The sequence below is a fragment of the Phaenicophaeus curvirostris genome, chromosome 22, assembly GCF_032191515.1.
Source record: "Phaenicophaeus curvirostris isolate KB17595 chromosome 22, BPBGC_Pcur_1.0, whole genome shotgun sequence".
NCBI lineage: Eukaryota > Metazoa > Chordata > Aves > Cuculiformes > Cuculidae > Phaenicophaeus > Phaenicophaeus curvirostris.
In genome coordinates, this window is record NC_091413.1 from 6,080,491 (window position 1) to 6,108,380 (window position 27,890).

The 27,890-nt window shown below is 54.1% G+C and overlaps 4 protein-coding genes across 4 annotated transcripts; 2 read left to right on the forward strand and 2 right to left on the reverse strand.

Moving 5' to 3' along the window:
* Positions 1-368: 368 nt before the first annotated feature.
* PINK1 (PTEN induced kinase 1) lies at positions 369-10,775 on the reverse strand. Its single transcript, XM_069874932.1, has 8 exons — positions 10,476-10,775; positions 7,542-7,853; positions 6,516-6,619; positions 4,727-4,909; positions 3,762-3,925; positions 2,686-2,813; positions 1,572-1,808; positions 369-1,251 (listed from the first exon to the last, which is right to left on the reverse strand). The coding sequence occupies exons 1-8, from the start codon at positions 10,749-10,751 to the stop codon at positions 991-993; spliced, it is 1,665 nt and encodes a 554-aa protein (XP_069731033.1). The 5' UTR covers positions 10,752-10,775; the 3' UTR covers positions 369-990.
* Positions 10,776-13,616: 2,841 nt separating this feature from the next.
* CDA (cytidine deaminase) lies at positions 13,617-16,067 on the reverse strand. Its single transcript, XM_069874619.1, has 4 exons — positions 15,832-16,067; positions 15,396-15,507; positions 15,102-15,159; positions 13,617-14,444 (listed from the first exon to the last, which is right to left on the reverse strand). The coding sequence occupies exons 1-4, from the start codon at positions 16,004-16,006 to the stop codon at positions 14,331-14,333; spliced, it is 459 nt and encodes a 152-aa protein (XP_069730720.1). The 5' UTR covers positions 16,007-16,067; the 3' UTR covers positions 13,617-14,330.
* A 2,290-nt stretch (positions 16,068-18,357) lies between these two features.
* Positions 18,358-19,903, forward strand: FAM43B (family with sequence similarity 43 member B). The gene is made up of 2 exons (XM_069874618.1): positions 18,358-18,549; positions 18,632-19,903. The coding sequence occupies exon 2, from the start codon at positions 18,681-18,683 to the stop codon at positions 19,569-19,571; it is 891 nt and encodes a 296-aa protein (XP_069730719.1). The 5' UTR covers positions 18,358-18,549; positions 18,632-18,680; the 3' UTR covers positions 19,572-19,903.
* A 1,652-nt stretch (positions 19,904-21,555) lies between these two features.
* MUL1 (mitochondrial E3 ubiquitin protein ligase 1) lies at positions 21,556-25,061 on the forward strand. Its single transcript, XM_069874495.1, has 4 exons — positions 21,556-21,715; positions 21,830-21,917; positions 22,565-22,685; positions 23,977-25,061. The coding sequence occupies exons 1-4, from the start codon at positions 21,596-21,598 to the stop codon at positions 24,704-24,706; spliced, it is 1,059 nt and encodes a 352-aa protein (XP_069730596.1). The 5' UTR covers positions 21,556-21,595; the 3' UTR covers positions 24,707-25,061.
* The last annotated feature ends 2,829 nt before the right edge of the window (positions 25,062-27,890 follow it).

The window sequence follows — 27,890 nt, forward strand, 5'->3', positions numbered from 1 at the left end:
GCCATCCCAGCTAAAGATGCACCACAAGAACTCAGGATCTGATAAAAAGAAGCAGCAGCAGCCTTGGTTAGGGTCAGACCAAGATTTAAAAGTTCTTTTTCTGCAACTTTTGGTCCAAATTGCTCATTGTCTGTGATTTCCCAGGCTCTGTGCTCTCTGCAAAGACTCTTTACAGCGGCAGCAGTAAGGTCTGTTCCTCTGAGGGGAACTCCACTTGGAATAAAATAACTGTTCCAATGGTGGCACTGGAAAGTCTCAAACAATCTTTTAAGAGACCTCTGACTAGGGCTACATTCCTCCCTAGGCCTCCACAGCCTGGATCCCACGAGGGGAGGTGAACTCGGATTTAGAGAACCCACTCAGCAGCATAGCTGAATCTTCAATTTATTGTGCAACAAGCATAAATAACTTTCCCCCCCCCCGCCAAGTTCCTCTAAAGGGGATTACAGACATGAAAACAAACAATGCTGTCATAACACAACTGTTGTTGTTCAAACATCGATGTCTCCCATTCTCCCCAGCCAAAAGACATCGTCGCTACACAGGAAAAAACAGGTCAGTAAACCAGAAAGGAAAATTTCACATCCCTTTGCCAGCTTGGCTTTCTCAGTGTGTTGTTGAAATCCACGTGCGGAGCAGCGATCAGCACCTCCTCCCACACACGCCCCCTCCGAAAGGGGACTCACTTCATTCAATACACAACTTCAAAGTCAACTCTGAACTTCCAAACAGGAGCAAACCCCACCATGTACCTCAGGACACCTGCACGGTCAGCAAACCCTCATCAAGGGAGTAACGAAGCAAGGGCGTTTCCTCTAGCAGGGAGAGAAAAGCTGTGGGTACTAAACTCAAGCTCTCAAACACGGGCCTGCGGTTTTGTTCCCTAAAGCACTATGGGATTCCAGGCAGACAGAAAAGACAAGATTCCCATCTGCCTTTAGAACGTGCTGTTCATCTACCACACGGTCGCGTCCCAGACGATGCTGCTCTTCACCCCGACCGGCTTCTCCAGGCCAGCAACAGGAATACTGCTGCCCACAGGTCTTCAAACTCAAGGTTTGCCAAAAAGCACATCTTCATTTTGGTTTCCACTCGGCTTTTATCCACCAGTCCGTCCATAAGCAAAGCAGCTGCGGACTGGCAGAGCAGCCAGGTGACCATCTGATCAGGTTTCAGGGTCTTGGACGCCAGGATGCTTTCACCCCAGAGGCTGAGGTGAAGCACGTTAGCAGCAACTCTAGCGGACAATCTCTGCAAGGGAAAGGAGATGGAAGATGAGCCGATCCAGTGCAATCCTGTCAAAGGCCCCCAGGCCTCTTTCACAGCACCACAAAGCCTCTGTGAATAAAAAACCTCCAGTCCCTGACACAAACACCCACTGGAATTCCTGGAACTATTTGGTGTCACATGTGGGAGACCGTGCTCTACTTCAGCAAAGACCTTTTGTTCATCTTTGATGTTATCGAGGCTGCAATTGTATCAGGATTACAGTCCTGAGCCCTCCCCAGCAAAATCATCTACAAATAATATTCCCAAAGCGTGGGCAGGTGACTGGAAGAGAAGTTCTTCACCTTGTTGGGATCCCTCTGCAGCAGCATCTTTATCACTTCCTTCACCTCAAGGGGCACGTGGTCAGGCAGACTCGGCAGCTGCTCTTCCCGGTAACTTCTGCTTTCCAGAGTCGAGTTGCCGTGGCCATAGAAAGGATTGGCCAGGCCAAGGATTTCATAGGCAATTGCTCCAACGGCCCAAGCATCAGCTTTGCTGTAGTCGATCACCGTGCCCGGACCAGGTGACGCTGTGATCACCTGCACAGAGATGGGGATGTCCAAACACACCGTTCTAGCATGGGCTCTGCGCCAAAACTAATTTCCAAGGGTCTAGTCACCGTAATAAACTGAGAGACTGAAACCAAAGCTAGGTTTCACCTACATCTCCAGTGTAGATATTCCCTGTTGGCATCCTCTGGACACTGCTCAGTCTTTCTGGACACTGCTCTGTCTTCCAGGACACTGGGAGGAAACTGGTCCTTGTGCCCAGGCTTTGGTTGTTGCCCCTGGCCAGCACTCACAGAATCCTGAGGGCTATTTCACTCGGGGGTTTTAGGAAGAAGGGAGACGTGCAGATGACCAACCAACACCGCACCAGCACGTCAGAACACAAGGCCTGGTGCTCCACGGCCAGTGTACAGTTAAAGATGTCTTTGCTTTTATTATGGTTATTATCAGTGAAATAAAAAGGAACTGTAAATAATCTCACAACCACCTTGAACTTCATGCAAAAAATCATATCACAACAACAAGGACTGCTGCATAAACTTCTACAGAGAAGGGGCACAAGGAAAGACTGAAGAGGACTGAGGAAAGACTGAACAGGATGCACTTTGCTCTCTGGGCTGCCAGCGCACATTGACAACTTATGTGGAGTTTCTCATCCAAAACCCCCAAGTCCTTCTCTTGAGGGCTACTCTCAATCTGTTCTCTGCCTAAAAATCCATTCTCAATCCATTCTCCATGAAATCACAGCAAAGGGATGGGCAGTCATCCTCTCCACTGCTTCTAGACCTAATCCCACCCTTTTCCAAGTTCCTGTCACAGTGGGGACGACAGCTGGGTCTGAAGCTTTTTCAGCGTTGACAGTAGCGAACCAGCAACACAAACCATTAATTACTACATGGGGATTTACCTCGGGTGCCATCAGGCAGCCGTTGCCACCCCGGTCCACGTAGGAGCTGGTGAAAGGCAGTCGCAAGCCGATGTTTTCATCTGCCAAACAGCAACCGAAGTCCGTGATCACCAGCCAAGGGCAGCCAGCTGCGAACAACACGGGATGAGCAGAATGAACGTTCAGTTTGGGAGGACCTGGCTGAGTAAACACCACCTCAGACACTACAAACAGCCTTCTGGATCAATCCCAAACCCCAAGGAATCAACCACACGCTGCTTTCCTGCTTCTCCTCTGTATTACCAGGTCAAAATATCAGTTTTATTAAACCTAACTTGTTATTCCATTTTCTCTTTAGAGGATATCGCTGCTCCTCAAGGAATGTGTGTCTCAAAATGTCACAGGTACCATAAAATTGAAGGTTAGAGACTCATCCACAGGGCAATACATTTATTTTCTTCCCTTTGTTTTTACCTATAGCAAAATCTATTGACATACAGATATATACCCGACTATAGCAAAAGGCTGGAGAAACTCTGCATAAGTCCTAATGACAAATCAAACCTTGCAAAGCAAAATCATCACTTCTCCAGACTCCAAAATGGAAAAATCAATGCTTTAGATCACTCCTAACTGCATTCAACTCAGCTCCAGAGAAGCTCTTCCTTCAGGAAAAGAAGGATGGCATTAGTATTGCTGAGAACCTGCCATGGCTGCTGTACTGAGACCTTTAATTACACAGATCTGGCTGCCTGCTATTGTTTCCTGCCCTTTCAAATCTCAACCATGCTGAAAAAGAGCTCAGGTAATTAAAAACCAACTCATCCCCTCAGCAGTACTCTGCCTCTCTCCAACTGATTACAGCCCAATGCTCCTTTCAAGTTCTTTTTAATAATCCTAAAACTGAGGCATAGACAGGATAAATGACTTCCCAGTGGTGCAGTGACAGCAAGCAAGAAGCTAAAAACTAAACTCAAGATCCTTGAAAGGGTTTGATGCTCATTTTTTCCCCAAACGCACGCCTGGGTAGCACTTCCCTGAATACCTACATGACTGTGTGGGACTTAATTGGTGTTGATACTCAGCGAGCGACGTACCAGAATCAAATTCAACCAGGATGTTGTCAGACTTGAGGTCCCTGTGTGCTATTCCATGTCGAACAAGATGGTCCACGCCTTCCAAGAGCTGTAAAATCATCATCGTGGAGAGACCGACATCTGGACTGTTCTCCCTCAGATACTGGCGCAGCGTGCATGGATAACTAGTCAGGACAAGGGAAAGCTCTGAGTTAGCACCCTGAAAGGTTATCACTTGCAGTTCAACCTCGGTGCTACCTGCCTGGGGATGTGGCACACCCACACGTGCCAAATTCTTCCTGACCTCTGCGACACCTTCCCACCTCCCACTGAATTTTCAGTGCTCTTGCCCAAGTTCAACTACCGGCAACTAAAAAAACCTCTTAAAAAGGTTTATAGCGATCATTCTTACAGCTTTTGATGTCCTGGTGTTGTATTTTGCACAAAAGAGGAGGTGGTTTAATAATGCAGATTGTATGAGCAAAATGAGATGTGCTAATCACAGAAAGAACATGTTCTTGAGACACAGAGAAGACAGAACATTTCTCCAGACGCAGGCAGAACAAAAGAGTGTGAAACAGAAGGTGTTTTTATGCCAATGCCACTGCAATATCCACTCAAACCCAAAACCAAACCAAGAAAGCCCAAAATGCTGAGCCCTAATAAATCTCATTACTGATCCTACTCTGTCTTTAGCGGCATGATCAGATGAGAGGTGAAGCTCAGACTTAGAAAGGCAGACAAATGGGGACAAGCTCCATATTTCTTACGTTAATTTGGGATAATTATTAAAAAGAAAGGCTTGTCTTCATTGCTAAACTAGAGTTTAAATTTCAAGAACTTGGAACAGGTCTTGGGAAGCGTTTCCAAGAGCGTACTTTGCTTTTTGGCAGCAGCCCAGGCCAAATCTTCGCAGTAGAATACACAGCCCCGCTGGGCAGCCTCAGGAAAAGCCTGAGCTGCATAACAAGCTTCTCTCTACCTACTTCTTCATCACCAAGAAGAGTGTGCGGCTGTGACCGATCCCTCTGGGATTCAGGCTCAATGGAAGAACATCAGGATAGTCAGTGAAGGCTCCAGGCAGCAAAGGGACGGAGGATGTGAACGCTCGGATCACTTGGATTATATTTGGGTGAGGCTGCAACTTCTTCCTCCCAAGGGCAGGTTTTCTGCAAAAAAAGTATAGATACCAGAGGTTACATTGATCTCCTGGTATTTATCACAGACGCATCTCTTATTTCTGGAATTACTCTTCAAAAATACAGCCCATCCTCCCCACCAAAGGGTTCCAAGCAGCGTGCAAAATATGTTTACTCTGCACTGAGAACCCGATGAAACATTGGTGGAAGGTGCAGAGAGCAAGACTTTACCTGTGGCTGCCAGAAGTAGCTGGATTTCCCTCTACAGAAGGTTGAACAGGAAATATCGGTGCTTTACCAGCACGACAAAAGCAGCTTTGCTGGAAACCCTTATGCTCAATACGCAGCCATTAATTTTATTCAAAACCTACCAGCCCTTCCACACTACTAAGAAAGGCAGAGCTAGTCCCTGGCTGCTTCTGGGTTCAGAAAACTACAACAGCTTTAGAGAAAAGAAACCAAACACAATTACTTGGTTAGACATAAAACAAAGGTCAGCGTCACACTAGGCATATGAATTCAAACCCTCTATTTTACAGCACAGCCAGGAAGCTCTCTCTGCAATGAAAGGCGGGTTACCTGTCTATATATGCAACCCAGACCCCTCTTCCCTCCCATTCCCTGAACGTCAAATATCCCTTTAGCTGCTCTGTTACATTCTCATCCAAGAACGTATCACTCAGCATTCATTATTCATTTGCATAGGCAGCCGAGATGCATTTGAAATTTAAATCAGACAATCTGGACTGTGCACTCCATTGTTTCAAATCAAACAAAAAGACGCGCTTTTGAACACCAAGATAGCTAAACTCAAGATAAATTAAACGTATCCGTGCAATTTTCCACCTTGTGCTGCGTGCTTGCTTCTCACTCAGGTGAAAGAGCGGGAACCGAGTCTTTTTCCATGTTTTTTCTCACCAACCTCCCTGCACTGCAACAGCTTTCACCTCCCTGCCAACCCCACACCCATTTTACAACCAAACCAGCTCTCAAATAATACAAATTGTTTAATGCTTAATGCAGTCAAATGGTTACCGGTTGTATATTTCTGTAATTAAAAAGCACCATGACACACATTTTAAGTGATTTTTAATTAGCTCCCCCTAGCCTTTAACAATATCTGCAGCTATCAAAGCATTTTACACATGGGAAAGCTAAGACACGGGGCATGGAAAACCTAGCCAAGCCACAGTGCTATAAAGATGGATGGATCCCTAATTACCACCTAATTACCTTCTGACCCTTCAGCACCACACCGTCCAGGGTGGTACAGCTGAGCGGCAGGTATTCCCCGCACACCAACAGCTCCTCAGTGTAAACAAGACTGTGTTAAATCACTATTTGAATAACAGGATTGCTATACAGCACTGGAGAAAAGCACGTGGGAGGAAAGACCCCACAGCAGCCTGAAACACATCTCTGTGTGATATTTGAGGTGCAAGGCACTTTTGAAGGCTCAGACAAAATGCAGGCACAAATTTCCTGAGCCATTAATAACCCCAGGGCTCCTTTCAGGAGCTATTACAGAAACTTCTGGCCATCGTCTTAACAGTACAGATGTGCTGCAATATTAATTGATGGATAAAATTAGCAGATCACTGTTTGAGAAGTGCTGCCATTGCAATCACGACTGTACCTGCAGCCAGAGACAGCTCCGTATTCTCCAGCTAAGGCAACCCTTGTGGCTGGAACGAGCTCTCGGCCCATGGCATCGAGGATGGCTTCACTGGATGAACCGGCCTGCAAAAGCAATCAAACACTACATTGGTTTGAGCTCCAGCATCATCTATTTACTTTAAGCTACTCACCAAGGGATGTGGCAAGGCCTCTACTTGCAGAAAGATATCGTCTCTTCAAATGTATCAACTGTCAGTACTCTGAGCTATACATTAACACTCATTTTCAACCTTAAATTCTGACTGGAAGAGCCCACAGCTAAGTGCCAGCATATTCATAGAATCATAGAATAACCAGGTTGGAAGAGACCCACCGGATCATCGAGTCCAACCATACTCTGGAGCTCAAGGGGTTTCAGATGTTGGCATTTCAGAAGAGTCCCTTTGCATATCCACTTGTCACATCAAGTGTCACAAAACTCTTCAATGGGAAAAGTCATGTGGATTTTTTTAAATGTGAAATAGCCACAGTGAGGAGCTGGAACATCAGAGTCCCCTTGGCTGGGAAACACAGCACAGATCTTGCCTGTTCACGGCAAGAGGCCACAGTACTCAGGTTCCTGCCACCCCGTGACCACCAACTCACACCTCAGCCACACCGCACACAGGATTCCATTTCTTATCCTGACACCGACAAGGACGGCGATCCCTAAAGCGCTGGCACCAGTGGCTTTCCCGTTCTTACACGTTGTCACTGCAGCTGGCTTTAGAAAAGCTTTTCTTCCAGAAACATCACCTCCATAACCAAGAACTCCACCACCAGCAGCTCCGAGTGGTGATTGTGGAGCAAGGAGTGGTGATTGTGGAGCAACGATGCACGCTAATTACCTTGCTCTGGGACTGCTTGCTAACAATCGACATTCCAAACATCAACAGCTTTGTTTTGACACACTCCTCATGTGCTACATAATTACTGCTTCAGGCATTAAGCATTTCAGCCAGACTTTCCAAGTGACAGACAAGGAGATTAAGAACCGACTCCTTACCGAAATGTTCCACATCATTTTGATGGCTAATGGAAAAGCCTCTCTGGGTTGGTGTTTCTCCATAGGCTCGTCTTCAGCCGCCTGTGAGGCCAAGCTGCCATCCGGCCACACGGCTGGTTCCTGCGCTGCGAGACGGCTGCTCTTCGCACTCCTCCGAGGACCTCCAGAAAAAGGAATAGCTGCTTCGTACACCGCGGCACTGCAGCCCTTCCCGATGGGTTGGCCAATGAGATACTCTTCCAGCTTGAAGCCCTGCCAGCGGAAGGAGCTCAGTGGATCTTTCTGCAGCTTGTTCTTTCTCACAAACACCGTCTGAAAGGAAGAAGAAAAGGCAACAATTAAAAAACCCACTCATTTGTTCAAGACTTCCAAACAATGGAGAACTCTCTCACTGTTTAAGGGATATTAAGCATCCAGATAGGTTGCTCCATCTCAAAAGCCACGAACAGGCTCTACTCATTACAGCAGAAATCACTGTAACCACAGGGAAAATTGTTAAATCATATATTTTTGTCTGAAATGGATTATCCTGAAAATGGTCTTTGCCAAAGGTGCCCTTCCTGAGGGTGCTGAGCATGCACAAGAAGAGAAGGGATGGGGAGTCATTTGCTAATCTAGAACATAAACATGTTTTGTAAAGACAAGACTAACTAGATACTTCTAAAAAGAGACACGCTATTACACTTTTCTTCCCCTCCATAATTAAACCAGGCAAATAGCACTTAAGAGAAAATCCAATTAACAGCAACAACAGATGGGAAAACAATGCTGTGAGCTTTTGTGGCAGTCGAGTATGAGGGTTGGTGAATCAGTGATGGGAGAAGCTGGGGGAGGAAACTGAGACCAGAGAATCATAGAATTCTCTGCTTAGACCTTTGAGACCATCAAGTCCAACTGTACCTGTCCACTACTAAACCATCCCTGAGCACCTCATCTACTCATCTGTTAACACCTCCAGGGATGGAGACTCAACCGCTTCCCTGGGCTGCTGTTCCAGTGCCCGAAAACCCTTTTGATGAAGAAATTTTTCCTGATGTCCAATCCAAACCTCCCCTGGTGCAACTTGCAGCCTTCTCTCACCCTATCGCACGCCAGCGGGAGAAGAAACAACACCCACGGCGCTTCAACCCCCTTTCAGGGAATTGTAGACAGTGACAAGGTCTCCCATCAGCCCCTTTTTTCTCCAGGATAAGCTGCCCCGGTTCCCTCAGTTGTCTCAGACACAGGGACGCAGACTTGGGGATGGCAGAAGGGGAAGACAGCAAATTTAACCACTGAGAGAAGGCCAGGGAGAGAAAGCATCCCAAGAAAGAACCTCCACAGAAATCTGCTGGTCAGTGGGGCAGGTGGCAGCTGGCTCTGAGCGCCAAAGGGCTATTTTTACCCATGTACCCAGCACCATCCGTCCCTGGTGCTCGGCCAGCACGGCCTGGGCCAGTCTCACGGGGCTCTGTTGGTCTCGGGGAGAAGGGACAGACTTGGAGGCTCAACATCAGCCTCCTGAGACACAGGACACCCAGAACCAAGGCCCTGGCACCCTCCATGGTGGGGAGACAGGGACTGAGGGGCTCGCCACAGCGTGGAAGCCCCGTCCCTGCTCTGGGGTGATGAAGGGCCGCTGAGAGAGAGGCTTCCCCAATACCCTGTTACTGGGAAAGCAGAGGTCTCCCTTCTGGGGGTGTCTGAGGGTTCCCCAGTCCAAGGACCCCCTCTCCTTTACAGGGGTGTCCAAGGGGCTCCCCAATCCCCTTTATGGGGTGTCTGAGGGGTTCTCCAGCCCCAGGACCCCCTCCCCTTTATGCAGTGACTTAGGGACCCCTCCTCTATCAGGGTGCCTGAGGGGTTCCCCAGCCCAAGGACCCCCTCCCCTTTATGGGGGCACTCAAAGGGCTCCCCAATCCCCTTTATGGGGTGTCTGAGGAACCCCCTACTCCCCTTTTTTGGGGTATCTGAAAGCTCCCCACAGGAGGGACCCTCTCCCTCTGTCAGGGTGCCTGAGGGGCTCCCCAGCCCAAGTAACCCCCTCCCCTTTATAAGGGCTCCCAGATCCCCTTTATGGGGAGTCTGAGGGACCCCCTACTCCCCCTTTACTGGTGTATCTGAGGGCCCCCCTACTCCCCTTTGTGGGGGTGCCTGAGGGACCCCCTGCTCCCCTTTATTGGGGTATCTGAGGACCCCCCTACTACCCTCTATTGGGGTGTCTGAAGAACCCCCTACTACCCTCTATTGGGGTGTCTGAAGAACCCCCTACTCCCTTTTATTGGTGGCATCTGAGGGCCCCCCTACACCCCTTTATTGGGGTATCTGAGAGTCCCCCTGCTCCCTTTTATTGGGGTGTCTGAGGGCTCCCCTACTCCCCTTTACTGGGGTTATCTGAGGGACCCCCTGCTCCCCTTTATCGGGGTGTCTGAGCGCCCCTGCTCCCCTTTGTGGGGGTGTCTGAGGAACCCCCTACTCCCCTTTATTGGAGTGTCTGAGGAACCCCTGCTCCCCTTCATTGGGGTGTCTGAGGAACCCCCTTCTCCCCTTCATTGGGGTGTCTGAGGAACCCCCTACTCCCCTTTATTAGGAGTGTCTGAGGGAACCTTGCTCCCCTTTGTGGGGGTGTCTGAGGAACCCCCTGCTCCCCTTTATTGGGGTGTCTGAGGGCCCCCTGCTCCCCTTTGTGGGGGTGTCTGAGGAACCCCCTACTCCCCCTTTACTGGTGTATCTGCGGACCCCCTGCTCCCCTTTATTGGGGTGTGTGAGGGTCCCCCTGCTTCCCTTTACTGGGGTTATCTGAGGGCCCCCTGCTCCCCTTTATCGGAGTTATCTGAGGGCCCCCTACTCCCCTTTGTGGGGGTGCCTGAGGGGCTCCCCAGCCTAAGTAACACCCTCCCCTTTGTGGGGCCACCCCGAGGCCCCCCTTCTCCCCTTTAGGGGTGCCCCCCGCACCTGGATGTGCCCGCAGGCCGCCTCCGCTCGCCGCTGCTCGTCCAGGCGCGGCTGCTGCAGCCCCAGGGCGGCGGCGAGGGCCAAGCAGCCGCCGCCCCTCCGCGCCGCCGCCGCCGCCAGCCCCGCCGCGGGGCCGCCCCGCAGCAGCCACCGCAGCCACGGCCGCCAGGGCAGCCGCGGGGCCGGGGGGACAGCGGGGACACGGGCCGGGGGGACAGCGGGGCGGCGGCCCAGGAGCAACCGCAGAGAGCGGGACAGGAGCAGGCGGGCGGCCATGGCGGAGAGGGGAGTGAGGGGAACGGGGAGGGGAAAGGGGAGGGGAAAGAGAAAGGGGAGGGGAAGGGGAGGGGAAAGGGAAAGGGGAGGGGAAAGGGGAGGGGAAAGGGGAGGGGAGGAGGAGGGGAAGGGGAAGGGAATAGGGAGGGGAAAGGGGAGGGGAGGGGAGGGGAGGGGAGGGGAGGGGAGGGGAGGGGAGGGGAGGGGAGGGGAGGGGAGGGGAGGGGAGGGGAGGGGAGGGGAGGGGAGGGGAGGGGAGGGGAGGAGGAGGAAAGGGAAAGGAAAGGAGAAGGGAATAGGGAAGGGAAATGGAGGGGAAGGGAAGGGTGAAGGGGAAAGGGAAGGGAAGGGGGAAGGGGGAAGGGGAAAGGGAAGGGGAAGGGGAAAGGGAAGGGGAAAGGGAAGGGGGAAGGGAAGGGAAGGGGAAGGGAAGGGAAGGGAAGGGAAGGGAAGGGAAGGGAAGGGAAGGGAAGGGAAGGGAAGGGAAGGGAAGGGAAGGGAAGGGAAGGGAAGGGAAGGGAAGGGGGAAGGGAAGGGGGAAGGGGGAAGGGGAAAGGGGAAAGGGAGGGGAAGGGAAGGGTGAAAGGGGGAGGGGAAAGAAAAGGGGAAAGGGGAGGGGAAAGGAGAAGGAAATAGGGAGGGGAAAGGAGAAGGAAATAGGGGAAAGGGGAGGGGAGGGGAAGGGGGAAGGAAAAGGAGAGGGGAAACAGAAGGGAAAGAAAAGAGGAAGGGAATAGGGAGGGGAAAGGGGGTGAAGAGTGAGGGGGAAGGGGAAAAAGGAGTGGAATGAGGAGTGGGAAAAGGGAAGGGAACGGGGAAGGGGAGGTTAATAGGGAAAGGGGAAAGGAAAAGGAAGGGGAAATAAGAGGGGAAAGGGAAGGGAAACGGAATCTGCTGGAGGGTAGGGAGGCTCCAAGTGGATCTGAACAGGCTGGACCGCTGGGCTGAGACCAATGGGATGAGGTTTAACAAGGCCAACTGCCGGGTCCTGCACTTGGGGCACAACAACCCTGGGCAGCTCCAGACTAGAAGTCTGGCTGGAAAGTGCCTGGAGGAGAAGGACCTGGGGGGGTTGGTGACAGCGACCGAACATGAGCCAGCAGGGGCCCAGGTGGCCAAGAAGGCCAATGGCATCTTGGCTTGGATCAGAAACGGCGTGACCAGCAGGTCCAGGGAGGTTCTTCTCCCTCTGTACTCGGCACTGGTGAGACTGCTCCTCGAATCCTGGGGTCAGTTCTGGGCCCCTCACCACAAGAAGGATGTTGAGGCTCTGGAGCGAGTCCAGAGAAGAGCAACGAAGCTGGTGAGGGGGCTGGAGAACAAGAGGAGCGGCTGAGAGAGCTGGGGGTGTTTAGCCTGGAGAAGAGGAGGCTGAGGGGAGACCTCATTGCTCTCTGCAACTGTCTGAGAGGAGGTTGTGGAGAGGAGGGAGCTGGGCTCTTCTCCCAAGGGACAGGGGACAGGACGAGAGGGAATGGCCTCAAGTTCCACCAGGGGAGGTTCAGGCTGAAGGGACATGGTTTAGTGGTTGGTAGGAATGGTTGGACTCAATGATCTTGGAAGTCTTTTCCAGCCTGGTGATTCTGTGATTCTGTAATAGGGAGGGGAAAGGGGAAAGGGGAAAGGGGAAAGGGGAAAGGGGAAAGGGGAAAGGGGAAAGGGGAAAGGAGGAGGGAAAAGGAGAGGGAGAAAGGGGGAAAAGGGAGGGGGAAAGGGCGGGGAATGGGAAAGGGGAGAGGAGAGGGAGGAGAAAGGGGAGAAAGAAGAGGGGCACAGGGCATGGGGTGGGGTGCGGGGCGGGGAAAGGGGTGGAAGAAGAGAGGGGCGTGGGGTATCGGGTGGGGAAAGGGGAGAGGGGAGGGGTAGGGAGCAGGGCATGGAGCTGGGTGCATGGAGTGGGGCAAGGGGCATGGAGCAGAGCGCAGTCAGGGACACGATTGAGTGCGGTCCAGTGCACGGCCGAGCTTGCCTTGTGCAATGCCAGGGTACAGGCAGGGCACATCTGGGACACGGTGCACAGCAGGGCACGGCGCAGGGTGCAGCCAAGGATATCCCTGTGCAATGCAGGGCACAGCCCAGGGCACAGCTGGGTGTGCCTTGTGCATGACGGGGCACGGAGCAGGCACCAGCGGAGCACAGCCCTGGGCATGGCTTGGGCACAGCTCGGTGCACGGAGCAAAATGCCAGCTGGGCACGGCTCTGGGCATGGCTTGGGAACAATCCAGTGCACGCTGGGGCACAGCCAGGGTATGGCATGGAGCAGAGCTCCATGTGCAGGCACAGCCCAGTGCATGAAGCAAGGTGCCAGCAGAGCTCTGCGCTTGGGCATGGCTTGTGTGTGGCCCAAAGCAAAGCAGGGCGTGGAGCAAGGAGGACAGACGAGCACTGGCTGTGTGGGCAGCACTGCCCTGATCGTGTTCAGGGCCATGCAATGTCCTGGTCGCATCCTGCCCGTGCAGCCAGCACCCTCCTGCCCAGCCTGGCAGCCCCAGGGCCCTGCATCCCATTCCCACTTCATTGCTCTCTCCAACTCCCTGAAAGGAGGTTGTGGAGAGGAGGGAGCTGGGCTCTTCTCCCAAGTGACGGGGGACAGGATGAGAGGGAATGGCCTCAAGCTCCACCAGGGGAGGTTTAGGCTGGACATTAGGAAAAAATTTTTCACAGAAAGGGTCATTGGGCACTGGCAGAGGCTGCCCAGGGAGGGGGTTGAGTCCCCTTCCCTGGAGGCGTTTAAGGGATGGGTGGACGAGGTGCTGAGGGACATGGTTTAGTATTTGATAGGAATGGTTGGACTCGATCTGGTGGGTCTCTTCCAACCTGGTGATTCTATGATCATTTACTGCAACTGCAGGAGATAAACCAAGATTGCTTTTATTTTGCTTGGGCACGGGCAGTAATGCCCAGCCCCGCGCTGAGTGGGAAACGTAATGCATTCTTTTTTTCATTATGCATAATTAAATTAATAGTACAATCAGCGAACGGTATTGCTCTTGGGACAGAAAACTCTTCAGAAACCCTCTAAAACTCCTCTCCCTATTCATCACAACACACGGAATAAGAGCAAGAGAAACTAGCCAGAGAGAAACAACCAAAGGACACGCTCAGTGTGGTAACCATCCAGTTCCAGCAAAACACCTGATCTGAACTGGCTTACTAGTAATTGCTGGGGCGTCTGGAGCCTTTCCTTCTGCTTCTTCTTTAGAGCTGAAGAATCCAGCATTTTCCCAAGCAATGATTGCATTATTCGGGAGTGGTTTGCGCACCAACAAGCCCAAGCCTGAGCCAAGCATCAAACCTTTCCACCTGTGAAATTCCACTCGAATACAGTGATATCTAGACCCTTTCTTTCTAATAACAGAGAGTTCCTATGATTTGATTTTGCTCTTTGCCCTGGGATGAGGTGGAGCCGGCATCTGTGAATCAGTGCTGAATCAGATGAGTGAGAGGAATTGGTAACTTAACACTATAAACCCATTTCCCATTGCATCGTCCCCAAAAAGCTGCTTACATGCCAGGGAAATCGGGGAAAACCATCCTCCCCTGCTGCTGAAGGGCAAAGGCTGGTGGTGGCTGCACTGCTCATACTTCCTTTAGGTGTTCAGGGCCGAAGGAAAACGGTAGCAACTCCTCCAGCCTCTTCACGATGTAGGCGCCGTCCGCTTTGGTCAGGTAGATGTCCCAGTCTGTGCCAAACTGGAGGAGAAGATTAGGAAGAAGTGCCCACTGCAAAACCCGCGCTTCTTCCTCAAATTACTCAAATAATACTTCTTTTTCTCGGCCAGGTTCACAGGGAGCATCCCCCTCTATTCCATATATTTTGGGGTGGCTTTTCAGCATCACCACACCCAGCGGATATTTTGGATTCAGATTCTGTGGTTCTGCCCTGCCAGGGTGAGCCCTGGTGCCTCCAAACCTGCCAAATCCAGCCTTCAAGCCGAGCCCTGCAATCCATTAAATATTAACCACTCAAAACCAGGCTGTGGGTGCCGGGATGTTTATGGGGAGGAGGGAGGTGAGAGCAGGACAGGCTCTGCAAGGAGCTTGGCTTTGCAGGAAAACCCCCATTTTCAGGCTTGCCAGAGCCAGGGCAATGGCTCTGGGGTCCAATCCCTGCACCCAGCAGCTCCCAGGAGGAGTAAAACCCCCAGGGGAGGGTGAGTTAATGGATTACCAGGCACTCACTCCCGTGGGACACAGAACAATTACACCTTTCCCAGTGAATAGTACAGTTGGAGGTGCCTGAAGCTTGGCACTGGGGGGTTGCAACTCCCTCTTTGCACCTCCAGGTGTTTTGGGGGAAGACGCCGGGGGGGGGGTCAGGACATGTGAGATCCCTGTGTGAGCCATCACCTCTCTCATCACTTGTCTGCAGGCACCGCAGGGCGCGATGAAGTTCTCCCCCATGTCACTGCCAAAGGAGAAGGGCACAGAGCTCAGTCCTGCATCAGAGTGGGGAGGAACACCTGCAGAAGACCTTTATGCACCAATACATACACAGCCACAGCAGATTTCCCCCCTGAACAAGAAAAAACATGCGAATACCTGCCTCCCAGCCAAAATGCTGTGGCTGCTGCAGCAGAAGCTGCCCCTTGGGTGCACAGGGCGGGTCCAGGGGTCCCACTGCCCCCTCCGCATGTCCCTTACCTGGCGATGGCCATGGCCCTGAAGCTGGTGTGCCCCTCCGAGATGGCTTTCTGGATGGCGGTGCGCTCGGCACACACCCCCAGGCTGTAGCAGGCGTTCTCCACGTTGCACCCTGCGGGAAAGCCCCCGGCACCCACTCAGCCACCTCAACGTCCCTCCAGGCGAGTGGAATTTGCAAAGAAAAGCCATTTTCCACGGGCACTGCCTGATCCCAGACTCTCACCAACGTATTCCCCGCTTCCCCTATTTATTTCCCGTATTTTCCCATCCACTGCGATCTTTGGCTCGCTCGGGGGTGGCGGCTGCCAAGTCGGTGGCTTGGGAATGGGAGGGGACAGGCACCCTGTGCCAACCCTTCTGCACCCCTCTGCATGGTTAAAGGGCTGCAGGGGGGGACCCCAAAACCCAAAGAGGGGGTCGCACAGCCCCATCTTACCCGAAAAGATCTCCCCGCTGGCAGTGAGCAGGGCAGCGCCCACCGGGAAGCGGCTGTAGGGGCAATAGGCCCAGTTTTTGGCTTCCTGGCTGCGGCGTAGCAGGAGCTGCAGGCATTCACCCTGTGGCCTCCCTGGGGGAGCCGCGGGGTCCCGGCGCTGCCCGCCACCCTCCATGCCTGCACCCGCCTTCCCCGTACGCTGACGCTGCGGTTAAATATTTCCTCGCCTGGCCAGCCCTGCCGGGATAACGCTCTGGCGCACGGCCGAACCCTGGGAAGCATCCCTGATTCCCAAAGCATCAAGCTCAGGGTGTCCTGCGTCCTCACCCTGCCTGTTGTCTCATTTTTTCCAGTTTCTCCTTTACCTCCTCATTTCTCTATTCCAGCAGAGCATCTTTCCACTGCTGACTGAGTGTTTTTTCCACCCCAGCTGAAAACTAGTTGTGCGGCTCCATGGGAAAGCATCATTAAGTCACTCCTGGTGAAGGGGGAATGTCAGCTCCTGAGCAGTGACATCAAAAGAAATAAATGAATTAGGTTGAAAACAGATAAAATAATTTATATATATAGTATTTTCCCAGGTCTTTTACCTGCCAGACAGCTGGGAAATCTGGTTGAAGACAGAAGTGATAAAAACCTGTTTTGGGATGCCCTCGTGGTGCTTGAACCCAAATTCAGTTTGGCTGGTGCTTCCATGGGAATCAGGAGGCACAAGGCTCCTGGGATGCCGAGCTGATTAGCAAATTGCTCTCTAATTAAAGATATCTCTTTATTTCCCCTTGCTGGAGGAGCTTAATGCTTAATTTTCTGACTGCAAGGATGGGTGTCAGAGCCCCCGGTGATTTAGCACTGGGATTTTTGTCCAGTTTGCTGGATGTGGGGAGGATTTCGACCTTCCCTGGTTGTTTTGCCAGCAAATCCTGGTGCTAGGGCACTGCTGCTGAGCCACAACAGGCTGGGACACAGCCCCCGGAATCAGTAGCAGCCTCCGATATGGTGTAAATGCTGGGAGCTGAGAACAGAATGTGAGGCAGCAAGAGGACCAGGCAACCCAAGAAACCAAAGCCAGGATGCTGAGATCAGAATAGACCCAAGGGACAATCGGGCATCACCTCTTCCTCACCCTATGTGGTGCTTGTTCACTCTGGAACCTAATGATGACAGCAGTCAAGGCAATAGGCAGCTAGAGGAGGGATTCAGAGCCCTAAATCAGCTCAGAGCCTTCTTTTCAGCTTCCAAAGTGCAAATCCTGGTTGTTTACCCATGTAAAATGAGCTGCAAATGCTCCTGTGCCTACCACCAACCCCATTACGTGGTGTGATTCCCCCCCACATATAGGAGAGAATAGGAAAACCAGCCCCAGGGAGGCACTGGGGGTGCAGAGCAGAGGAGGGGGGCCCCACTCCTAGCCAGTATGGGGTCTGTAAATAAATGAGCTTTCAGGGAGGGTTTAAACCTGCCCTGAATGCTGTGCAGTTAAATAAAGAGCTTTTACCTTTGTCAGTGAGGGTGAGAATGGAAATAACCAAAGCTAGAGGCTGGCATGGGTAGAAACCTTCCTCATTTGTGCTAATTCACTAATTGCCACCTCCCCAAAACCATCCTCACACTGGGAGTGAACGGTGCAGCCCCAGCAGTGTCAGAGAAGTAAAAAACCACACAACCTCCTGCATTTTATGCCAAGGCCGCTGCAGTGAGAGGAGCGGGACCTGCCTGCGAAGCAGCTATTTTAAGGTTGCAGTTGCTTTGCTTAAACCATAGAGAAGCTGGGAAGCTGCTAGGAAATGGCTTCCTGCTCCCTGCAACACCCTGCCTGGGTTTTCTTTCCCAAGTGGATTCAAACCATAGGCACAAGCTGTTATTTTATCCCTTTCTCCTCCCCATTTTTCAATCCCAAGGCAGCTGGAGCATCTTTGTGGGTCCCCAAAACCTGAGGGTCACCCCACTGCACCCGCAAGGGGCTCCAAGGGTTAAAAAAAAGGTGGAATTTAAGGCTTGAGACAGAAGAGTTGAACGGTCTGAACTCCAAAGCAGAGCTGGAACCTTGCAGGCACCTTGCAGTGCTCCCCAAAAATCCCCCCCAGCCTGCGCTGCGGGGAAACGTTTCATTTTCCCATGGAGAAGCCATCCTGGGGTCTTGGCCAGAGTGAAAAGCAACAGGTTAAAAGCCCAAAAAAGCTCAGCCCAAGAGGGAGCTGGCTGGCTTGGAAATAATGGGGAAAGGGGGGGTTCTAAAGCAAAATAAATGCCATCAAACCTGCACAAAACCCAGCGCAATGCTCAGGTTTTGGGGGAAAAAACCCACCTCCTTTTCTTGTGCTGGGTCCAATCCTCTTAAAAATCATCCCCCCCTCCCCAATCCTGCCTTAATTTTCCCCCATGCAGGGGGCTTTGGTGCTGGGAGTCTGGTTGCTGCATGGGGGGTGTGTGTATATGTGTCTTTATTTTACCAGCATCTTTACTTCCCTTTCCAAGCATGAAGCAGGGAATGGGGGGGGGGGTCCACTGTCAGCTCCCCGCGTTCCCAGAGCCGGGGCGACGTGGCGTCGTCGCGGGGAGGTGGAGCAGCCCACGGAGAGCTGCGTCCCCGCAGCAGCAGCAGCCGTCGCTCCCGCAGCAGGCGCAAGCAGCAGCCAGAGCGTGGCGGTTCCACTGCCAAAGGAGCTTGAGCATCCTCCATCCGCATTGGATACGGCAGCTGCATCCCATCGCCTTGGGGTAGGGGTATCCCCCCCTAACTTGGCTTGGGGGGCGCAAGGGGCAGCTTTGGCATTCAGAGAGGTGGGTTCCTTCTGCTCAGGGCTGGGATTAGCGGAGGTGGGCAGGGAGGGCCCGTCGGAGGAGCAGAGATGCTGCCCTGGCGCCGGAGCAAGTTTGTGCTGGTGGAAAACGAACGTAAGTGCAAAGGGAAGAGCCTGGGGCCGGGGTTGAGCTACGCGGCGTTGCTGGCGGGTTTCCTACGCTCCTGCCCGGACCTCCTGCCCGATTGCCCGCTCGAACGGCTGGGCAGCGTCTTTCGTGGTAGACGCCAGAAAGTGGAGCTGAACAAGGAGGATCCGACGTACACGGTGCGGTACCTGGGGAACGCGGTCACCCTGCACGCCAAGGGCGAGGGCTGCACGGAGGAGGCGGTGGGTAAGATCTGGGCGAAGAGCGACGCTGGGGCTGGTGGAGCCAAGATGAAGCTGACGTTGGGACCCCAAGGCATCCGTATGACGCCCTGCGAGAAGGGAGCCCGCCGGCCGGGCCACGCGTACCTCCTCCACCGCATCACCTACTGCGCCGCCGACCGCCGGCATCCCAAAGTCTTCGCTTGGGTTTACCGGCACCAGGTGAAGAACAAGGCGGTGGTGCTGCGCTGCCACGCTGTCCTGGTCTCCAAAGCCGACAAGGCACGCGCCATGGCCCTGCTCCTCTACCAGACCTCGGCCTCCGCCTTCAACGAGTTCAAGCGCTTCAAGAGGCAGAACGATTTCCGCCACGTCCAGCAGCAGCTCCTCGGCGACGCCATCGTCCCCTTGGTCCCTCTCCGCCGCCTGCTCAACGCCAAGTGTCCCTACCGCCCGCCCGCCGAGAGGACCCGCTGCGCCCCGCGGCTCAGCTCCATCATGGAAGAGGAGGAGGAGGAGGCCTTCGGCACTGGGACACCTCACGGGGACGGCGGTCCTGCGGCCGTCTTGCGGCTGGCCATGGAGATGAGGGGGTGCAGCTTGCGTGGACCCCGACCCCCCGTGCTCTGAGCACATCACCCCTGTTTGGGGAGGGGGTCCCTTCCTCATGCCCCAAGCCAAACTTGGACACTGCTTGGGGACAAATCTGGATGAGACGGCGGCTTCGTTTGCAAGGAAGTCCCTTGGTGGGGGTGGGTGTTGTACCCCAAGACCCCCCTCACACATGAACCTGCTCTCGTGCCTCCTCTGCGGCAGCCATAATAAAGTCGATGTGTGTTTTCTGCGGTGTAACGGTGCCTGTGTCTCGCCTGGACCCAGCCCTGGAAGAGTTAAGCTCGGTACAAGGTGGTTTGGGGGGTTTATATGGAATTTACCCCTGGAAAGGGGAGACAAGGGTTGGGGGGGGGGGTTCAGGGTCCTTTCTGCACCCTCTCTGCGGAACCCAGGGCTGGAGAGCTCCTTCACGTAGCCATGGCAACTTGCTTTTTTTAAATATAGTACTGGAGGTGGGGGGGGGGGCAACACAAGGCCTGAAAATCAAGAATTTACAAAAAAATGCAATTTTTTCATCCCTTTTTGCTGCTTTCTCAAAACAAGCAAGGGGACAGGTGAGGGGAACAGGGTCTTCCCCCCGCCCCCTTCAGGCTCAGGTGCAGGAGAAGGACTCCATGAAATGGGGCTGGGGGTTGTGTCCACGTGTTGAGCAGTGGGGGGACCCTTTGAGACCGGGGGGTGCTGCTGCCCCACACCCCACAGAAGAGGTGTAAACACTCACCCACCTCCCAAGTGCTACAGGGCTGCGGTTTGGGAAGATCCCACTCCCCAGCCAAGCGGGGACAGGGTTTATCCTGACACCCCCAAAGCCTTGTAGGGGGTGGGATTTGGGTTGTGCCCCCCAGCCAAGCCCCATGGGGGTAGGAGGGCACTGGGGATGCTCCCTCCAGGGCTCTTGGGGGTGTCAGGATTCGTGACCTGCTCCCCAGATCCTGAGGGGTGGCTGGGATTTGGGATGACCCTCCCAGATTCCTCGTGGGGCTGGGGCTCAGCAGCTCCCCCAGACCCTGGAAAGAGGGGCTGGGATCTGTTCGGCCCCCTCAGGGCCCCGGGACCAGGATTTACCCCCCTTCCAAGGTCTTGTGGGGTTGGGATCTCTCTCCCTTTGCCATTCACAAGTGGGCTTGTGAAAAGGTTATGAGGTTAAACGAGGCGAAGTGCGAGGTCCTGTGCCTGGGTTGGGGCAACTTTCAGTATTTCAGGCTGGGGGATTAAGACATGGAGAAGGACCTGAGGGTGCTGGTGGATGAGAAACTCAACATGAGCTGGTAATGTGTGCTCCTAGCCCAGAAACCAACCATATCCTGGGCTGAATCCAGAGCAGTGGGACCAGCAGGGGCAGGGAGGGGATTCTGCCCCTCTGCTTCGCTCTGGTGGGACCCACATGGAACCCTGCGTCCAGTTCTGGAGTCCTCAGCACAGGAAGGACATGGAGCTGTTGGAGCGAGTCCAGAGGAGGCCACGGAGATGATCCGAGGGCTGGAGCACCTCCTGTACCAGGACAGACTGAGAGTTGGGGTTGTTCAGCCTGGAGAAGAGAAGATTCTGAGGAGACCTTAGAGCAGCTTCCAGTACTGAAAGGGGCTCCAGGAAAGCTGGGAGGGGGACTCTTGATCAGGAGTGCAGAGATAGGATGAGAGGGAAGGGTTTTCAGCTTGAAGAGGGGAGATTGAGATGAGATCTTAGGAGAAATGTTTTGCTGTGAGGGTGGGGAGGCCCTGGCCCAGGTTGCCCAGAGCAGGGGTGGCTGCCCCATCCCTGGAGGGGTTCAAGGCCAGGTTGGATGGGGCTTGGAGCCCCTGATCCAGTGGGAGGTGTCCCTGCCCATGGCAGGGGTGGGACTGGCTGGGCTTTGAGGTCCCTCCCAACCCAAACCATCCTGTGAATCAATCAACTGGGCTTTTACTCTGCTTCTCCCCCTCTCCCCCCCGCCTCGGAGGACCGAGTCTCTATGGTTCGCGCCGCCGGCGGCCAGAGCGCCGCGCGTGACGTCATCGCGCGGCGCCGCGGGGCGCGCGGTTGCCGCGGTAACGGCGGTGATGGAGGGCGGCGGGCGGCCCTCGGCCGCGCAGGCCGCGCTCTTGGCCGCCAGCACCGCTCTCACCGCGCTGCTCTACTCCGTGTACCGGCAAAAGGCCCGCGTCGCCCGCGGCCTCGAGGTGGGTGCGACAGCTCCCACCCTCTCTCCCCTCCCGCCTCACGGCCCGGGGCCGTGCTGGGGCCCGGGGCTGCGCTCCTCGGCTGAGCCGCGGGCTACGTTCTCTTCCCCGCAGGGCGCCAGGAGGGTCCAGTTGGACGGAGACCTGCGGGCCGTGCTGCTGGAGGCGCCGGGGCGCTGCGTGCCTTATGCAGTCATCGAAGGTAGGGGTGAGGCCCCAATCAGGGGTCGGGGGGGCCCGTCCTTGCCCCCCCCCCGCCCCCCAACCACCCTCTCATCGAGGGGTTTTCATTCCCAGTCCTGTGGTTCTGCTCCCATCGTCTCAACTCCCCCCTGTCCAGCAGCCACTGGCTCTCCCGAGGGCTCCAAGCCTGGGCTATCAGCATTTCTTTCCCTATTTCTCCCCCCATCTCATTCAGATCCTCACAGAATCATAGATTCGTTTGGTTGGAAAAGACCTTTGAGGTCATTGAGTCCAACCATACCCGTCCACTACTAAACCAGATCCCTGAGCACCTTGTCTGCCCATTTTTTAAATCCCTCCAGAGATGGAGACTCCCCCACTGCCCTGGGCAGCCTCTTCTACTGCTTCAACACTCTTTCACAGAAGAAACAGGTTTCCTAATATCCAGTCTAAACCTCCGCTGGTGCAACTTGAGGCCATTCCATCTCGTCCTATCACTTGTTACTTGGGAGAAGAGCCCAGCACCCACCTCACCACAGCCTCTCCTTTCTGGCAGTTGCAGAGAGCCACGGGGTCTCCCCGCCACCTCCTTTTCTCTAGGCGCTGCGCACAATAAGAAGTGATGCAGGAGATTTAATAAGCGTGTGTGTTGGATTTGTTTTCCAGGCGTGGTGCGCTCTGTTAAGGAGACGTTGAACAGCCAGTTTGTGGAGAACTGCAAGGGTGTTGTTCAGCGATTGACGCTGCAGGAGCACAAGATGGTGTGGAACCGAACAACCCACTTCTGGTAGGGGCCAAGGGCTTTCAGACCAGCCGAGGTGCTCTCAGAGGGCCTGGCGTGCTGAAATGACTTCAGAGCGACCAGGGTGCCTCAGAGCTGGCCAAAATGGGACACATCGGGCTGTTTTTAGGGCTGTGTCATTTCAGAGCTCGTGTAGAGGCTATAGGTTACGAGCACATAGAGTAATGCAGTGTGGACAGCACACTTAGCAGCCTTATGTTGCTGTTGTGGAGGCAGAGACAGGATGGCAATTCCTGAGGCAATCATGGAATCATTTAGGCTGGAAAAGACCTTTAAGATCATCGAGTCCAGCTCCTAACCCAGCACTAACTCCTAAGCTCCACCACTAATCCATGTCCCTAGGTGACACATCTACATGTCTTTCCAACACTTCTAGGGATGGAGACTCCACCACTTCCCTGGGCAGCCTCTGCCAGTGCCTGAGAATCCTTCCTATGAAGGAGTATATCCTGATATCTAAACCTGCCCTGACATAAATTGAGGCCATTTCCTCTCATCCTGTGACTTATTACGTGAGGGAAGAGCCCAGCACCCACCTCACCACAACGTCCTTTCCGGGAGCCAAAGAGAGCGATGAGGTCTCCCTTCAGCCTCCTCTTCTCCAGGGTAAACAATCCCAGATCCTTCAGCTGCTCCCAGAACCCGTGTTCTCCAGACCCTTCCCCAGCTTTGTTCCCTTCTCCGGACACGCTCCAGCCCCTCAAGGTCCTTCTTGAGCCACCGGCTTCTCTAGGAGAATGCTGTGGGAGATGGTGTCAAAGGCTTTACTCAAGTCGAGGCAGACAACATCCACAACTCATCCATGACACTTTCAGCACAGAAATTCAGCTGAATTTGGGTGGTACCTTCACCCAGGAGACCTGAGGACGGTCCCAAGAGCAACCTGGCCTACAGGACCACGGCGACGCTTGGAGCCTCAGCTAGTTAGATAACACTTAGCAAATCTCTGTGTGTCACAGGCAGCGCTTCTCCTTGCAGGGTGGTTTCTGGCCACCAGCAACGCTGTGGGGGCTGAGGGAGAATGAGGTGGGCGGACGTGCTCTCCCAGTGACAGCGAAGCCCATGTTACATTCGCAGGGACTACGTGAGCGCTGAGGTGAGGGCGGAGGGCTCCCACGCACCCAGATGGCTCGGGGAGGGGAACGGAGCCCCATCCCAATGAAATTTCCTTAGGGCAGACCCCAAAACTGGCAGCTCAGCCCAGGTGGTGTTTCCCTGCCGGCCTCGGGGCAGGCTTTAACACTCAGATTTCCTTCCTCCACTTCTCCTTCCCCAGGAATGACTACAAGAAGATCATCCACCAGAGAACCAACACCACCCCTTTCGACCTGGTACCTCCAGAGGACGGCGCCGGCATCACCGTCCGCGTGATGAAGCCGCTGGACGCCATCGAGCTCAGCCTGGAGACGGTGTATGAGAAATTTCATCCCTCCGTTCAGTCCTTCACCGACGTCATCGGTGACTACATCAGCGGAGAGCGCTCCAAGGGCATCCAGGAGACGGAGCAGATGCTGAAGGTGGGCACGACGCTGACCGGAGTGGGCGAGCTGGTCCTGGATAATGCCACGATCAAGCTGCAGCCCCCGAAGCAGGGAATGCCCTACTACCTGAGCACCATGGATTTCGACTCCCTGCTGCAGAAACAAGGATCCAATGTCCGGTTTTGGAAAATCCTCACCGTCGTTTTTGGGTTTGCCACCTGCACTGTCCTCTTCTTCATCCTTCGAAAGCAATACCGGCATCACCAAGAGAGGCGGCACCTCAAGCAAATGCAGGATGAATTCCGGCAGGCCCAGGAGCGCCTGATGCGCGAGATGAACGTGGATGGAGGAGAGACACTCAAAAATGCCTGCGTTGTCTGCTTGAGCAACACCAAATCCTGTGTTTTCCTGGAGTGTGGGCATGTTTGCTCTTGCAGCGAGTGCTACCAGGCTCTCCCCGATCCCAAAAGGTGTCCGATCTGCCGGCAGCCCATCTCCAGGGTGGTTCCCTTATACAACAGCTAAATTCCTGTGTCCGGGAGCAGCTTTTGGCGTTAAAGCTTCCTCTTCCAAAGGGCTTTTCTCGCCTCACACCTGAGTGGTTGGTTTTGGGGAAGGGGAGGGAGCTTGAATGAGTGGGCTGCTTCAGCCGGGGCACAGAGACGGGTCTTAGGAGGTGATGATCCAGCAGGTCGGGGCTCGCATCGCGCTCCGGAGGATTTAGGGGCAGGAGATGAGGAGTCTTCACGAAGGTCGCGATGCTCAGCTGGAAGAGGCAGCTTCTACCTCTTCGTTTTTCAAGAGTTGTGGCCAATTTCTGCACTTGGCTGGACCTGGCATAGGAAATGGAATGTAAAGTAATAAAATAGGATGCAAAGTGTGTTTGTCTTGGATTGTTCTGCGTCCCTGAGGGGGGTTGGTGGGATCTGCTGCCCCTCTACGCTCCGGGGTTGTCCGTGGTGTGCTGATCAATACCAGAGGAACATAAATTGCTGTCTGGATCCAGCTCCCATCACAACAGGCACCATCATCCCCTCATCCATAATGCAGGCAATTCCAAAACCCCAGACTTTCACACTAAAAAGAAAAATTCCCTTCCCCAACACTCCCATTTTGCCATAAATCACATCCAGTAACCGCATCAGAGAGGGTTAAGGAACCCAAAGCTGCACTTCAATTAACTTCAATTAACAGCTGCTGTGAGCTGTCAATTAGAGGAACACGGTGGGGGAGTGGGAGCCTGGAACAATCGGAAAACTGAATCATCTGCTGGGATTCTGGGAAGACCCCTCATGTTGGAAAATAAAGTTTTCCATTGAGTTCTAGGAAAATTGGTGAATTTAAGAAGGAAATGGGTTGTTTCTTCTTAATTAGACTGTCCAGGCAGCATCCCAAGGCACAAATCTGGATTCATTTCCTGATCAATCGGAGGAGCTTGATCTTGGTCAGCTGCAGCGGCGCTGGCTGTAGGTGGCGGTGGCTGCTCGCTGCAGCGAGGCTGCTGCCTGCGTGAAAAGCCAGAATCCCAGCAGGAAAAGCCAGAATCCAGCCCACAGGCGGAGGTGTCCCTCCTCTTCCCACCATTGTCACCCACCACCCCTTTCTGCTGCTGCCAGAGAATAAAACCTTTTATTAGCAGCTCAAAGCGCAGCAAGAAACCTCGGCGACTTTCCCCAAGGGATCAGCTCCGCCAAATCCCGCACCAAACATCCCCCTGACAGCGTGGATTTAAGGTCCAGAGCCTCACAGACCGCGACTCCTTTTCTTAAAAGGAGTTTTCTGCTTTAAAAATCCTATTTAGAGGCTTTTCTTTCATCCATCCCTGCGGTGCCTCCACCTTTTCCAGCCTCTCCTGTCCCTGCTCACCTCCACGTGATCCCATTACTGGGCACCGGCTTGCAGAGCACCCAGTATCCCCCTTTTTTGAGGGTCTATTGATTACGCCAGGCCATGGTTAATTAAAGGAGGCTTTTCTGCTCCATTACTCCCTGTACTTCATCAAGGTTTTGCTTTCTTGAAGATCAGCCACCCCAAGAAGCTTTGTCCGCTTGATGGGGGTGGCGGGGGGGGTCACCCCTTGATCCAAGGCAGAGTGGTGCAGGATGCAACTAGAGTTTTTTTGTAGGGAACAGAGCATCATGCTAAGCCTAAAAATACACTTTTGAGGTGGCTGTGTTTCCCCCAGTACCTCTCGCCTCCTGTTTTCCAGCTTATCTCCCCCCACAATGATATCTTGGGTGTAGACGCAACCTTATGTAAGGAGCTGACAGCTCGAGGGTGTGCGGGGGTGCAGGGAGAGGGGCTCGTGTGGTTCCCAGTGCTGAGGATTTCGGGATATGAGGAGTTTTGAGATGCGAGGCACCCTGGTGTCACAGGCCACCCCATCCTTCTCTTGTTCCCATCCTGCTCAGCCTCAAAATGAGCTGGTCTCCCACTTATGGAGCAATCTGCTGATGGAATATTGTCCAACCTCACACAAATGAGTCGGTTTTTTTTTCCTGTCATCCTCTCAATCTGCTTTGCAGGGGTTGCAGCCACCCCCCCAAAAAAAATATCCTGCAGTTCCCTAGGAAAGGCTTGTGCAGGGATGCGTCCTGGGGACTGATGGCCCAGGGATGCTCCGAGGCAGCTGAGGGATGCTCAGAACCAGCTATGGGGCACCCGGGGATGCTCCGGGGTACCAGGAGCTCGGGGGATATTCCGAGTCCTGGGGGTCCACAGGGATGCTCTGAGATACCAGGGATGCTCTGAGGTACATGGGGCTCCCAGGGATGCTCTGGAGCAGCTGAGGTATCCCCAGAACCAGCTATGGGGCACCTGGGGATGCTCCAGGGTACCAGGAGCTCGGGGGATATTCTGAGTCCCGGGGGTCCCCAGGGATGCTCTGAGATACCAGGGGCTCCCAGGGATGCTCTGAGGCACCAGGAACTCCCAGGGATGCTCTGAGGTAGCAGGGATCCCCGGGGATGCTCTGGAGCAGCTGAGGGATCCCCAGAACCAGCTATGGGGCATCTGGAGATGCTCTGAGGTACTAGGGGCTCCCAGGGATGCTCTGAGGTACTAGGATCTTGGGGGATGCTCTGAGTCCCGGGGGTCCCTAGGGATGCTGTGAGGTACCTGGGGCTCCCAGGGATGCTCTGAGGTAGCAAGGTCCCTAGGGATGCTCTTGAGGCGCCAAGGGCTTCCAGGGATGCTCTGAGGTACTTGGATCTCGGGGGATGCTCCGAGTCCCGGGGGTCCCTAGGGATGCTGTGGGGTACCAAGGGCTCCCAGGAATGCTCTTGAGGTACCAAGGGCTCCCAGAAATGCTCTGAGATACCAGGGATTCTTTGAGGTACCAAGGGCTCCCAGAAATGCTCTGAGATACCAGGGATTCTTTGAGGTACCAGGGGCTCCCAGGGATGCTCTGAGGTAGCAGGGTCCCTAGGGATGCTCTGAGATATCAGGGATGCTCTGAGATACCAGGGGTGCTCTGAGGTAGCAAGGTCCCTAGGGATGCTCTTGAGGTACCAAGGGCTTCCAGGGATGCTCTGAGATACCAGGGATGCTCTGAGGTACCAGGGGCTCCCAGGGATGCTCTGAGGTACTAGGATCTCGGAGGATGCTCTGAGGTACCAAGGGCTCCCAGGGATGCTCTGAGGTACCAGGGATGCTCTGAGGTACCAGGGCCTCCCAGGGATGCTCCGGGGCAGCCGAGGGACGCCTAGAA

What these genes read in the sequence shown, in the direction of transcription:
- PINK1 (XM_069874932.1), bottom strand. Translation starts at nt 10,751, where the DNA reads ATGGCCGCCCGCCTGCTCCTGTCCCGCTCTCTGCGGTTGCTCCTGGGC. An exon ending in GCTGCCTGATGGCACCCGAG is followed by an intron (nt 1,809 to 2,685) that starts GTAAATCCCCAT and finishes ATCTCTGTGCAG; the next exon opens with GTGATCACAGCGTCACCTGG. An exon ending in TGCAGAGGGATCCCAACAAG is followed by an intron (nt 1,252 to 1,571) that starts GTGAAGAACTTC and finishes TTTCCCTTGCAG; the next exon opens with AGATTGTCCGCTAGAGTTGC.
- FAM43B (XM_069874618.1), top strand. Translation starts at nt 18,681, where the DNA reads ATGCTGCCCTGGCGCCGGAGCAAGTTTGTGCTGGTGGAAAACGAACGT.
- MUL1 (XM_069874495.1), top strand. Translation starts at nt 21,596, where the DNA reads ATGGAGGGCGGCGGGCGGCCCTCGGCCGCGCAGGCCGCGCTCTTGGCC. An exon ending in GCGTCGCCCGCGGCCTCGAG is followed by an intron (nt 21,716 to 21,829) that starts GTGGGTGCGACA and finishes TCTTCCCCGCAG; the next exon opens with GGCGCCAGGAGGGTCCAGTT. An exon ending in GCCTTATGCAGTCATCGAAG is followed by an intron (nt 21,918 to 22,564) that starts GTAGGGGTGAGG and finishes TTTGTTTTCCAG; the next exon opens with GCGTGGTGCGCTCTGTTAAG.
- CDA (XM_069874619.1), bottom strand. Translation starts at nt 16,006, where the DNA reads ATGGAGGGTGGCGGGCAGCGCCGGGACCCCGCGGCTCCCCCAGGGAGG. An exon ending in CAGCGGGGAGATCTTTTCGG is followed by an intron (nt 15,508 to 15,831) that starts GTAAGATGGGGC and finishes GCTTTCCCGCAG; the next exon opens with GGTGCAACGTGGAGAACGCC. An exon ending in AGGGCCATGGCCATCGCCAG is followed by an intron (nt 15,160 to 15,395) that starts GTAAGGGACATG and finishes CTCCTTTGGCAG; the next exon opens with TGACATGGGGGAGAACTTCA.